The sequence below is a fragment of the Amblyomma mixtum genome, chromosome 9 (genome assembly GCF_055824585.1).
Source record: "Amblyomma mixtum isolate Tamu chromosome 9, ASM5582458v1, whole genome shotgun sequence".
Taxonomy (NCBI): Eukaryota; Metazoa; Arthropoda; class Arachnida; order Ixodida; family Ixodidae; genus Amblyomma; species Amblyomma mixtum.
In genome coordinates, this window is record NC_143020.1 from 63,313,710 (window position 1) to 63,327,948 (window position 14,239).

Genomic DNA, 14,239 nt, shown 5'->3' on the forward strand with positions numbered 1-14,239 from the left:
GACAGATACAGCCAACTCATACCAAAAACTTCCTAATCTCATCTGGCAATCCAGCTCATTACCATCCAATACTATGTCTCGCTTCTTTCAAGATATGACCCGTTTGTAGTATGAAACAAAAATTTGGAGAAGATTATAAAAAAACTACTTGTGTTTGCAATATTCCTTAGTGCTGCCATCAATAAGTTAGTGCTATCAGTTAGTGCTGCTACCAGCACTGTCATCTGTAACTGATAGCAATTCTTTCCTGGATGCAAGGCACGATGATGTCTAAGGATGCTCGAAGTATAACATGAAAAAAAAAATAACAGCTTTTTGAAGAACTGCAATGCTTTTTAATTTTAATGCACAATATGTCAAGCAAGAGAGTTTTACAAACAGCCTGAATGTATTCAACATTTTTTAATGGAAACTGTTAAAATATACCACTCATGTGCACTAAGGAATTACACACAATGGACCCAAATTTCGAGCTTTACAATACACTACAAGACAACAGTGTTTTTTGTACGCACTAATCACAGTATTCTTTGTTTTGACAGCCACGACCCTTGCAGCGTGTTATCATGAACACTTTATGTAAATCGACAAGGCTTTTTCAAGTAACACCAAAACAACACAGAAGCTATCACAGTGTGAAATGGTCACAAACAGCTGAAATTATGACAACCAAAAAATATTAAAAATGGTGACGACACAATGCTCCACAAATATGCTGCCATTTATATCCAGCAGAGACAGTGCTCTGAGTAATGGTAAAGCAGCCTCATTCTGAGGCTGGACACCGACTAGTCTTCACTCGTTCCTGCCACTAACATCGCTGGAATAAATAGACAAAGAGTTACACAAGAACAAGTTTTTCTTGGTTCTCATACAAACATTTATAGGTACAGTGATATAAATGATTGAATTTATATTTATTGTCGCAAAAATTAGCTCACTCAGGCTTAAAGATTAAAAGGAATTGTTTTGTGCACTTTTACTCCAAGAATTATTTCTTCACTGAGGCAGGCTGACAACTGCCAGCAGCGATAAACATTGGATATAAAGTTTTAGAAAGGCACTCTCCAACAAGAAGTGAAGCCTAACAGGAATGAAAGTGATTTTATTTCCATTCATACACATTTACGAGCATAGCACGCTCACTCTTCGTGTTCTTCTTAGCCTAAATATATAGTCTAAAGGAACAGCAAGTGTTGTTTTCTGGGAACTGCCTCAAAGTGAATGAAACTTACAAATGTAGTTAATAGTGCAGGTTAGCTACCAACGCCTTTCATAGGGTACACAGCTAGAATCTCATTACCTTGCATACAAAATGGTAGCTAGCAAAACGTATCGACTAAGGGCCTCACGGACCACTGCTATTTTCGGTGAATAGCCTTCTTGTGGCAGTTCAAATATTGCCTGTCACTGAATGTCTTTTCACACAAGTCACATTGGAAGGGCTTTTCGCCCTTATGGGATCTAATATGCCTTGCAAGATCTGAACGTACCGCAAAGGCCATGGGGCACAGCTGGCACTGATACGGCTTTTCACCCGTGTGGGTACGGATGTGTCCCACCAGGTGACTCCTCTGTGCAAAGCTGCTACCACAGTGGTCGCAACGGTAAGGACGTTCGCCTGTGTGAGTGCGCTGGTGTGTTTTTAGGGTGACTGCATGTGCAAAGCTGTCACCGCAATGGTCACAACGGTAAGGTCGTTCACCAGTGTGAGTGCGCCGGTGTGCCTCTAGACTGTCCTTTCGTGCAAAGCTGCTACCACAGTCGTCACAATGGTAAGGGCGGTCACCAGTGTGAGTGCGCCGGTGTGCCTCAAGATGTTCCTTTCGTGCAAAGCTGCTACCACAGTCGTTACAATGGTATGGGCGGTCACCGGTATGAACTCGGAGATGCCGCACTACATGAGACCTGCTTTTGAATCCCTTGTTGCAGTAGGTGCATTCGTGCAGCTTATTTCCTGTGGGTTTGCCCCGGTGGTAGCTCATGCCAGAAGGAGTAGATTCTGGGCAGTGGCTCGCAGGGGGGCTTTCAGTGGTTGAATATTGCAGATGAGGTGTGCCTTGGTCGCTCTGTGTCACGAATGAACCTGCGTTGCACAGGCAGAAAGTTGAATGCAGAGGACACACTCATCAAAAGCTGTGGATGTGTATCAAGCTTTATTCAACAGATCATCAACTGAGAACTCAGGCCTGAAACAAGATGTCTCTATGGTCAAGATATCTCTCCAGTCACAGGTGGGCATAACAGCAAAACAAGTGGCAGTCAGCTATGCTTAGCCCAATGCATAAAGCCATTTCTTTTTGTTTTATTTGCTCCTCAGACAGTGTCTAATAAGAGGAAAAGGCTAAAGGCTAAAAGCCATACGAGGATTTGGTCTCTCCTGCACAACTTCTTGCTGCAATGAACGGAACTCATATCTGTCCTAGTTTGATGAGTATAGTTGACATATCATAAAAAAACCCTTTCCAGAATAATGAAGGTACAAATCATGATCCTTCACCACAGTTCAGTAAACGAAAGCTTCTGTATCCTACAACCCTGCTCTTTGAAAGACAACCTTCACGAAAGCATATATGAAGGAAAACTGCAGATTCTAACCTGGTGAGTTCTGCCATGAAGGTGCACCATGTTTGTGGTTCCCGGAGCTCAAACCTGCATGCGAAAGCCAGATTGCATCCATTAACACAAAAAATTACAAGTGCAAACGCTCACATGGTGTTATCTGCATGAGGCGGTGAATATGGAATACACATTCGTAAAACAGCTTTTTCAGGTTGTGTAAATACAGTAGGGCGAGCCTGGAAAAAGAGAGTTCCAAAGCAAATGTTCCCAACTTTTAATTCTGCATGCAGATGATTACTATACTTATGCTCACGAAAAACTGACGATTGACTACAAATTTATACTGGAACCGAGTCAGTAACCATTACATCGACGAATGAACATGCACAATTTCTGGCTTCACGGGAACAACAGTACAAGACTACCTACACAGGCTTAAGAACTAACGAGTGTGTTATTTTTAACAACAAAAAACATTGACAGAGCATTCATCTTTTAATGAACCCCTTACACCCATTGTACTGCGCACAGGGAAAAAAACTGTCAGAGCATAGCTACTTGTAGAAAAGCGTAGTTGACAGCAGGCCACGAATGTTGCCAATGTGTTGAACATCATGTTCTGCCTCCACCGTCTCGAAGACCGCAATTAATCGAGTAGAAGCACATCTGAAACTACACACTACTCTGTCTTAAGTGCAGTTAGAGCACACCATATTTACTTCTGTGACACCTGCATCCCAAATTTTGGGACGAGAAATCAGGGCGAAAAAAAGGAAGAAATAACCATGACAAAAGTTTCTCAATGCGCTGCTCTGAAAGAGGTTTAAGGCGGCCAGCTTTTCGAACACCATGGTCGGCACGGAAGAAGTCCATCCCTGAGAACATGGTGATCAGGTGAGCTCATATGACAGTAACGAGAGTGAGAGCTGATGATGCATCGTGATATAAGGGACCTTCATCAACACCAGGGGAAGTCTAAGACCCACTTCCAGGCATTCCACCCAGCAGAAGCCAGGGGGAATCTTGCGTATCGTACCACTGGTGGTTACCCAGTGGCACAGGGAATCCAACCCTGCACATCCTAAATGCAAGATGCACGCTCCAATGACTAGGCAACCATTGCAGGGAGAGTGAATGTGGCGAGAAACAGCAAGCAAAAGTGTGACTTGTCATCAGTTGTTGCATTATTCTAAGCAGAAATCACAGCAGCACTATACACTATAATCATTTTAGAAAAATTCAGTGATGCAAGGGAACTGGTTGGGCAAAACTAAAAAAAGGACACTGCGGGTGAGAAAATCCGGTAAAACTGGCACTGCATTGTGCAGTAGTGAATAGCACCACTAGAACACACAGCTTAAAAAAAGCATAGGCCAATTTTTTGAAATGTTTTTGGATCTTAACAGAACAATTTACACCTTACAGACAAATAAAAGCCCGTACTAGCATCATGAAATGCAATTCATACACGATGAATTCCAGATGTGCAGATCAACACTCAGTATTGTTAGAAAACTAAAATAAACATTGTCATAGGACACTCCATACAGCAAAATGTTGCCTAGTCTGAAAAAATCCTGAAAACAAAACGAAAGATGTCAGGATGCAGACTAAACGAACACAGCAACGAATATTGTTTGGACATGGTCAGTAATGCTACGTGCATGACGAAATGAGGTCGGTCGTTTGTGACCAACTACAAGGAACCATAGTGTACTCTCTTCAGCAACGCCACAACGACACCGATAAACCAGCAAACAGCGGCAAATACAATAGAATATAAAATCCACTACATGATACAACACAGGCTTTGCAGAGCTACAGCCTTCATAATGCCCCAACCAGGAGTGCAAAGTGGTGGACTTACAAAGAATCATGTAAGCAACCTTTCACATAGCATATTCGAGGTCATACAGCACAAAAATCAGGAAAAACATTGATTCGTCAGACACAGAGGCAGGAAAGGCTAAAAGTTCCAAAACGTGCAATTTTCATCATTGATGTTTCTGCTTCGATTGAAAAATTAAAGAATATTGTACAAATGAAAAAATCAATTCATCCACATAACAGAACAATCACACAAGTAGCAGCATAATTGCATTTCGTGCTTTCATGCGATGTCACAGATGAAGTTCTTCACAATGACCATCACCTCAGACGTGATCTTGCTTTGATCACTGAAAAGCAGGATGGAGTCGGATTCATGCCATTTTCACCAAAAATAAAGGTGTCATTTTCTGCGATTTGTATTTTTGACTGAGTACCATATTTCGGAGCCAATGGGCCTCCTTTGTAAAAGGTGTGCACCAGATGCTTATATTTTTTTCAATTCTCTGTGTCAAAAAGCTACTTGATGAATGGACATGCAATGTCCTACTGACACTAGCACGGACTTTCTCACAAAAACATGCTACATCTCCTGAATCTTATAACAGCCCTAAAACATGCGCCAATTTGACCCATTGTCTTCTGGAATGCCCCATGGCTGTTCAGCCTCTGAGTGACCGAATAATGTGATTCTACTACTACTACTAAGGTATGTAGTACAGGAATTTGTTCAGAGCCCACTTACAAATACACAACAAGACAAACTAACCCGGGCCCTCAATACACTATGCAAAGAAACACTAGGGCTCCCCCCTCAGGCTTCTACAGACACCCTGTACAGAACAGGCCTTTTCCATCCCCTTCAAGCCCTCCTTAACCTGCACTGGGAGAGACAAATCATCCGCCTGTCCAGTACATCAGCTGGGCGGTGGATACTATCCCAGACTCCCTACGCACCCATCTCTTTCCCAGACACACCGCAGTCTCCGATCTATCCCCCTAACCTCCGCCTCGCACCCATTCCAAGCAACATGTCCGCACACACACACGCAGGCCGCTGCCAAGCATACGCATACAACCACAAGCCACCCTTGGACGCTGCGGCGGCGGCCTACACAGACGCCTGTCTCACGGAAACCGCGGGCTCCACAGCAGCCTCCTTCCTCTACCCTTGCCTCTCTGCAACCAGCACTCACACAACCGGTCCATACACATCCCCACCTTCGCCAAAGATATACACAGAATCGCCGATGCCATCACACACTTTGCCACCCTGCCCCCCAATACGTTGTCCATACAGACTCGCAGGCAGCTCTGCGTGCCTTCCATGAAAGAGCCCTGCCTTTCCCTACCCGATCGGCCTTAGATGCCGCCCTCTTAGCATTAAGCCCACGACCGGTGACCCTTCGGTGGATCCCTGGTCACATGGGCATCCCCGGCAATGAGCTGGCTCGCAAGCTTGCCTGCGAAACTGTACACCGGGCGCCGGGGATCCCATGGACAAGCTTACCGACGGAGCAGGCGGTCAGGGGTTACAAACACACTGCCGACGAATACAACACGCAGCAAAAATGGGACTAAGCTGATTTACCGCCACCACACCCATCCTTATCGATCTGTGAAGGTCGCATTCTTCGCCGAATACAGTTTAATCTCCTACATACACCAGCCAAACTTTATCTGTACCGGTACTCTTCCACACCTCAGTGCCCAAACTGTCCACACACATATGCAGACACAGAACACTGCCTTACACAGTGCCACGCAGCCTCCCAGTCCCCCGCCTATCCTTTCCCGCCACCCGCACCGTGGCCCATCTGGCTCGCCTCCCGGGACCTGAACCTGCAACGCGCCCTCGTCGCCTTGGCCCAGGACGTACTGAACGCCTAATAGAAAGGATGTTCAAATAAAAGTGTCACACCACCACCACCACCACTACTACTACTAATTGCCCGCCACAAGAGCACACACGTTGCAGGCTTCACTTGTTTCCTCCATGTGGTCAGGTGTTCAGTTAATACCACGACTGAAATGAAATGAGAATCCCACTGAGAGCTCAACAATGCACCCAGATTACTGCACATGCAATTTTCCAGATTATGAGCATCAAACAATGGAGTTATGCAAGGTTGACAGGTGTGGTATTGAAGGTTTCTTCCTCCGGGACCTTGCACACATTGGCTTATCAGTAACGGCCTGCAATAAAGGCGAAAAAACCAGCGTCACAATAAAACAAGCATATATGTCACAAGAAGCAGGGTCTGTGTGCTTTTGAGAAAATGGCAATGCCCAAGGAAGCGAGAACGCACAAAATCCATGTTTGACTACACATTCTGTTGTTTTCTTCTGCAGGCACAAAATATGAAATGATATGCACAGGGAATAAGAAGTGCAATGGCAATGTAGTGTAAACTGCAAGTACACATTTTTTGAAACGATGTTTTTACCAGCTAAAATGCAATATCACTTGATATTTTTAGCACAGCTGGTCTGCACAGTTCTCTTTGTGCAGACAGATGGATTCTCATGCACCTAACTTTGCACATGCACATAAGTGAAGGTAAGGTTCTGCATATGTTCGCAGCAGTAGGTTGCCTTAAAAGGTTCTTTCTTCCTCAAGCATGTACTCTGTGCCCTCCTAATACTGCTGCTCATGCCTGCAATTTGAAACAACGAGTAGTAAAGTAAAAAGAAGTCTTCAAGGCCAGAACAGCATTGTTTATAGACTTTGTGTAATGAATAAGTAAAATGCAGTCCTAGATCAGCGGACTGACTCATGAGCAGACTCGCGTAGGCTCATAATCAGATGATGATTTGAGTGGTGAGTGAGTCAGATCCGAACTCAGGTTCAGAATATGATTGGAGCCGTGAGCGAGTCCGAGCTCAGCTTCAGATTATAATCTCTGTTTTTGCCACAATGTTGCACGCTTAGATTTTTTTGTGTCCTTTTTTACCCACAGCCGAGAGCAGGAATTATTTACTGCCGCGAAAAAAGGATGCCTGAGGATGAGGCAGGCTGGCGACGTCTGCGGCCGACCGAAGAAGGGGTTTCTGCGGAAGCTAGGAACACGGTATTTTGTCCCATCCCTATTGCTAGTTTGTGCAGGTGCAGTAATTAGCCGGTAGCCTTGTCCGAGTCTCTCCATGCTGCTGCCGAGTTCCTCCATGCTGTGGAGAGTTCATATCACCGCGATGACTTGCAATCAATATATCATTCGAGACACGTACATAAGCTATCTAATTCTGGCATAAAGGTGCATAGCACTTATCTGCATTAAGCTTAAAAATGTGGCCCATGAAAATTTAAAAATGAAATTGAAAACATCAGTGTAGAAACCTAACCCAAAGAGCGTCATACCAAGAACGTGCACTCGTAACCAATGCGGACGTGGTTCTTGGGATTCCTAATCCCCCTCTCGGGAATAGGAGAGTGTTCGGCCGTTATAAAGCTACCAGTGCTGCTTGAAGGGGGCTCTATTTGAAAGCAATATGATTCCATATTTCTCACTGCTGCATGAAACCTCCTCGCAATGTAAGCAAAGCTAGGCCGGTAAAAGTGCGATCATTGCGTGCTAGGACGTTAAGCGTTCTAGCACGCTTACGACAGGAATAGGTTACGCTTGTGCTAAATCTGTTGTTTTTAGAATTTTTTTTCTCTTGATATGTTTAATCACGAACCACTCAAAAGGATGGTATGCAGCACTCTTTTTAAAACCCGATTCTTCCAGTTGTGCCCAGCTTGAGGAGGTACTCGTCGCTGGTACGGACCCGATGTTTACTCTTCTTGGTTTCTGCAACTTTTTCAGCTACTACGCAGATGTCTGTTTATTGCTCGTTGTATTTCCGTTTTTTTTTTAACAGTGAAATATCGTCACGAGAAGCAAACGGAACTGCACGGACACGAATGAACGAGCACCAGGCCGGGCCAGACATTAGAAGTTGTTAAGAACAGCAGCCCACGGCCAGGTTGAGAGTCAGGACCGAGGTACTGGCGAGTAGGGCCAGACCCAGTCTCGATACCGGCCTGTGCAGACCTCTAGCACCGAGTATAATGTTGTGTTTTCTAGCTTTCGTCGAATCTAAAACCTGCATTGTGCCATTTAAGCATCCCAGTACAGCAGCTATGCTATTTCATCAGCATTTAACCAGCATTGCTTTCTCACTCAACAATCACGGCCTCCATGCTGCTTCTTTTTTTTTTAGTCATAGGGGGCGTGGGACCGACACGTTGGAAGGGACATTCCCATTTTTCTAATCGGACAAGCAGTTTTAAGAGACTGAAAGTGACGGCAGCCGATGTTGCTCAGTGTTATACTTATTTCCATTTCCTGAATAAAGATGGCTAGCTCATATGAAGTAGTTTTACATATGCCTCCAAGGGGTATCCATCAGCTCCTGTCTTGCTCAGTGTTAAAAAATTCTCCAAGTCCGAAGAAGAGAAAAACCCCGAAGAAAGCTTCGAGGGTTCGTGTGGTGCTGACCCTCAAACACGCAGGCACGTCTACCCATTAACGTCTGTCTCATTCACAGACTGACTCAATGCAGAAAAGCAGAGGCTTGAAGTAAAAGGAAAGTAAAACACGCAGTCAAGACATGTCCTTTGATTGCTGGCAGACTGCAATCGACTGACTTCGCCACACCAAATATTTTTTGCCTCGACTGATTTAAAGAGCGGGTACTGGCAGATAGACGTTGATGAACATGAACAGGAAAAAACTGCCTTCGTCACTCCCAATGCCCTATATGAATTTAAGTTGTTGCCTTCGGTCCTTCTTCGCCGTCGCCAACATTTCAGCAAATTTCAGCGACATTGCAGCACTGTTTCTCGACTCAGCGATTCTGCGGAAGGGAATAGGCCTCCTCACTCCCACTGCTTCCCTGTGTTGCAAGTACTGCTCGTATCATTCAATGCGGACCGAGGAGACCCAGGACGAACGTCGGAGGGGGGGGGGGGGTATTTGCAAGCGGTGTCCTCCCACGCTAAGCGAAAAGGGGGCCAGGAACCCCCCGTCCCCTCCTGCGATTTACGCAACTGCATATTTTACAGGACAGGAGCAACAGGGTAAAGTTCAGCATAGGCTGTCAGCAGTTCCGCTGGAATCTTCTTCCCCTGCCTACAGGTACTCCTAAAATGCCTGCAAAACCAAGAACACACAAGAAAGGCACAAAAAAATGACACCAGCATTGCTTAGTATGGCTATGGGATGTAGTCCTTCTTTTTAAAGTGCTGTATTTAGTGGAACTGAAGGGTGTCATGCATTTTTCATTCCTGCGAAGCGGATACATTACGACGCGGAAAAAGGATTTTATACTGGCTCTTTCCTTGTTGGCGTTGCATAACCCTCCTCGCAGCGCCGCCTCTCCTCCTCCGCTCTCAGAGTGTGTTCGTCGTATTTTCCCGTTTTCGTTTGTTTACTGGATGTTTCTATTCCACTGATCTGTGCACCTAGTTTGAATAATTCGTAGCGGTGACTTAGGTTTTCTTATAATGTTTACACTGCTTACTTTGCACAAGAGGAAAAATAAATTTGTGTGCAGCTGACCTACTGCGTGCCACTGTCCCAGAAAGAATGAATCCAGCTCTCAAAAAGTATACAGAGAGAATACTGATGCTGCATCTAGTTTGTTTCATTCCCGCTGCATTTGCTGAAAGCATAAATTCATTTCTTGCCTTTTTCCCTCAAATGCCAAATACAACACTTATCCGCCAATTCCTGAACGTGGTACGTTTGCGCGGTATCAGTGCAAGTTCAACGCGGGGAATCCCAAGTCGCCGCTACGAATAATTCAAACGAGGTTATCAAATCAGTGCAACAGAAACATCCAGTAAACAAACGAAAACGGGAAAATACGAGGAGCACACTCTTAGAGCGGAGAAGCAGGGGCGGCGCTGCGAGGAGGGTGATGCAACGCCAACAAGGAAAGAGCCTTTATACTTGCATGCCAAGGGGAATACTTCCGTATACAAAAAAAAAAAAAAATAGAGACAAGTGATACGCTGTGAAGCTGTTTGCATCAGTTTCGGCATAAACTGCTGGTTACAGGTACCGCCACCGTGATATAATTCACCAGCTTTCACAAGTCACCATAACGCACCATGAATGGTTATCGCGACAGAATTCATAAATCATCACCCCTTTTACAGCAAATCTACAGACTGTAAAAGAACCAATTGTTGCATTAGCTATGTGATTACGAACATATAAGAACGCAAACATCACGGATGAAGACACACAACTAATGAATTTACATAAATTAGCGCTAATTACATATTTGCAGCCAACTGCGTCTACTTGCCCACTGGTGCAAGTGTTGAAGTAGCAGGTCTAAAGGAATGACTCCGGCAGGTTTCACTGAAGACAATTTGTCTGGTATTGCGGTTATACCCTTCTGCGGCTTTCATGCTGCTGGCAAAGGCGTTAATAAGCCCGAATCTTACGTGACTGCGCGGTAACATTTGGGCACGCGCGCACAAAGACGGACCAATATCTTCACACGCGCACGATGAAAAAGTGACGTTCACCGTGTCGGATGCAGTTATCGTTGCTCTGTATGCGCATAGATTTCTTCTTCTTCTTCTTCTTCACCATAAGAAAATGGCACATACCCACGCGGGGGGATTGGCCAAGGTGCGGTGGTGAATGCCAAGGAGGTATGAGTGCGGGAAAAAAGCTAAGTAAAATAGTAGAATGTTTGAAATCAGAAAATATGTATGAATTGTTAGAAATGTTAATAATAAGCAAATTAGATACATCAGGAAACAACCTTCTGCAAAGCTTCTTTCTTCTTCTCACAGACTGACAGCACACAAAAAGGAATGCGTAAAGCAACAGATCATGGAACTGGCACAACCGGCAACACACGAAAAGTGTGCGATTGTCGATGCCGCCCGCGATGCCACTTGCGCCATCGTACATTTTATCTGGATGGTTGGCGGGGGCACGTTTAATTACCAAAAAAAAAACATATAATGAAGACCCCGTATCTAACCTCAATTAAGTACTAATGACGCAGCGAAATTCGATCTGTGTGCAAGGTATAGATGATTGAAAACAGGCTGCCTGTTGTAACCTTCCTGGAAGATCGAAAGCAAAACTGAATTTTGATCCTTCTGGTTTCGATATCGCATGCCATGGAGCGCAACGCTTGAATTTTATATCCGAATTTTATATCCAGCTTAGCTTTTGCGTGCGATGGTTCACTCGTCGCAGCTGTGTACTCAGCGAATAGAAACCACCTGTGAAGATATTTCTTCACTGTACTGAAACTACACTCTGCCGACGCGTTGAAAGCTCGATGCCGCCGCGGGCAATGCATGTCACGCGTACCTAGCTGACTTCAGTGCATGGCTAGGGCATTTAATTGTTGCAAGACCCGAACATGCGTAGTGTTTTAAAATACAGCTCCTGTCCGGGTTTGTTTTCAGCAAAGGCAATTAGGTGGCGCTATGCAACGAGATCCTTGTACGCTTCGTTGCGATTGCAGGCGCTAGCGTTTTCCTTCAGTAGTTGTAATGAATATCGGCGCATTCGTAGTGGAGTAGAGGAGGCCGTACCCTAGGGTGCGAGCTCACTCTCCCCTTTTTCCCCAACATACAGGGACTTCCGTATTTATCCTCTGGAGTTAACAAAGAAACAGAAAACAAACAAACAATCTCTGGGCGCAATCTGATGTCCTGTAATCAAAAGCAAACACCGTTGACAAGATAGCGTAAGTGTTGTATTGCGTTGATCGAGTTTTATGGCGCTTGAGCGACTACGACTACCATGCGCCAACCAAAGGATAGAACTTGTTTGCTTTTAAGAAACCTCGTTGATGCTTAAATTTTCAGTTGGATAAGCATTCTTCTTTAAAAAATATAAAAACACGAGACATGTGTGTTCACAAGCCCACTTTCTTCAACGAGCAAACAAGGGTTAAAAGACCTGTAGACATTCGGAATAAAGCAGTGGAAGATGTTTTTTCCTGCTCACTTTGTCTACCTTTGCGCATTAGCATCAAATAAGATTTATAGTGACCATTTCTCCGTATAGCTCACGTGTTGAAGTCTCTTCTTTTGCAAGCATAAAATGACTTCATTGAATGCCTTCGATACGAAAGACAGCTGCTACACTGTCGGGCATTCATGCTTTACTTATGGAAAGAGTGCAGTACCTTTTATTTTCTTCCGCTCAGTACATAAACCGTTTTGCAACTACATGTGCAACATGTTGCAATTACATGTGCAACTACATGTTGTGTTTCTCTTGTGTCCCCGTTTTTTGCGCTGCCATTACCTTCCATAAGACAGCTATAATAGGTTTCACTAGGTGCATCTTAAGATTTAATTCAATATTTCATTTAGATGCCTTCATTTATTTATTTATTTCTAACTACTTCAAAGGCCCTTTCAAGGGGTATCAAATCACATGAGTGCGTTACAGAGCATTACAGTGCTACAGCTCATGATTTGAATAGTGGTCAATCGGTCAGTGTGGAACACAACGTGGGCAGGCAAGTCACTTCATGTGTTTCGCAGTGCATACAAAAAATGTAGACAGATGTGCGGGCGGGTGGAGGATAGGTGGTCTTTCCATGGTTAGTGCAGCTGGAGGTGCAGTAGGCAGGGATGGTAACAGACTGGTGCGGAACATGACAGTATATTTTGTGATATAGACAGTCTTGTGATGTGAAATCAGTTAGTTAAATCTGTGAGATGAGCCTTGCATTTTATTTTGGTGACACTTTCACGATAAGAACAAGCAGAGAAGGTTTACCTATAGCAGCACGGTTTTGTACTGCTTCTAGTTTATTCGATTATTTTGATTAGGGAACCAATTACTCACGCAGACTCTAGTTTGGGCAGTACAAATGTTACATAGGCTAATGACTTCAATGATGGTGGCTGAAAGCTCATAAAGCACAGACCTTGTAGATTGCCATCGGTAGGGAATGTGCACTCTTGATTCCTTCGTGCCGAGCTTGTGCAGCAACTTGATCTGCTTTCTAATTGTCACTGACTCCAAAGTCGCTTGGAACTCTGCAAATGGCTCTTGTTACGTTGTGTATGATGTCGTCGATTAGTGGTGTAACTGCATTTGTATGGTGAAGTCAGGCACGTGAGTGTGCTTAGAGAGTAAGTTGAAATGATGCCGTTCACAATGTTATCATTTATTGTTTCTTCTAGAGTCTCAGAGAGGGCGTAACACTGTGATGAAGATTAAAGTCACTTTAATGAAGATGGGTGCACCCTGAGATAGTAGTAATGTTCTTTCTCAATTGTTTGGTACTACGGCACTGCCAAGGTAGCATTCTGATTTTCAACGGTTGCCATAAAATGCTGCATATTCATCGTATTTTTAGTTTCCTAAACATTCTTGTAATACATGTCCATTAGCCGTTTATATTTTCGGAAAATGTGTCAATGTGCATTAAAGTGAAGTGTGTACAATATAGCATTATGGTCTGCGTTCTTTAAGAAGCAATTCAGAACATCGGCACGAGCCTGGATTTTCTATAACTGATGATAAACTGGTTACGCTCGCACGTACACTTCCCAGACTGGCTGTCCGAGCAGCCAGAACACAGAGCAGCGCACCACTGCCGGTCGGAGAAGCAAGCGACTGCTTCACTCGGCAGGTGAACAAGGTGTGCGGATCCTCAAAGATGCCGTTTAGCTTTCTCGTTAAAATTAAAATCAAACAGCCACCACTCGTATTGAGCCATCACATCACCTGCAGGTATGAATGAAGTGCATGCACGTGAGTATGCACTTCCTCTGATGCATTCAACCTTTCGTGCTTTCAAAGCACAAATTTTTTCTGTGGCAGCATCCAGTCTTTCTCACATCTTCTGAAGGTGAACTGGGAGG

The 14,239-nt window shown here is 44.4% G+C and overlaps 1 protein-coding gene across 1 annotated transcript; it reads right to left on the minus strand.

Annotated features, from left to right (window-relative positions):
* Nucleotides 1–324: 324 nt before the first annotated feature.
* LOC149329348 (uncharacterized) lies at nucleotides 325–9,700 on the minus strand. Its single transcript, XM_089560198.1, has 2 exons — nucleotides 2,599–9,700; nucleotides 325–2,086 (listed from the first exon to the last, which is right to left on the minus strand). Exons 1-2 carry the CDS (start codon nucleotides 2,678–2,680, stop codon nucleotides 1,362–1,364), a joined length of 807 nt encoding a protein of 268 aa, XP_089416324.1. The 5' UTR covers nucleotides 2,681–9,700; the 3' UTR covers nucleotides 325–1,361.
* Between the last annotated feature and the right edge of the window lie 4,539 nt (nucleotides 9,701–14,239).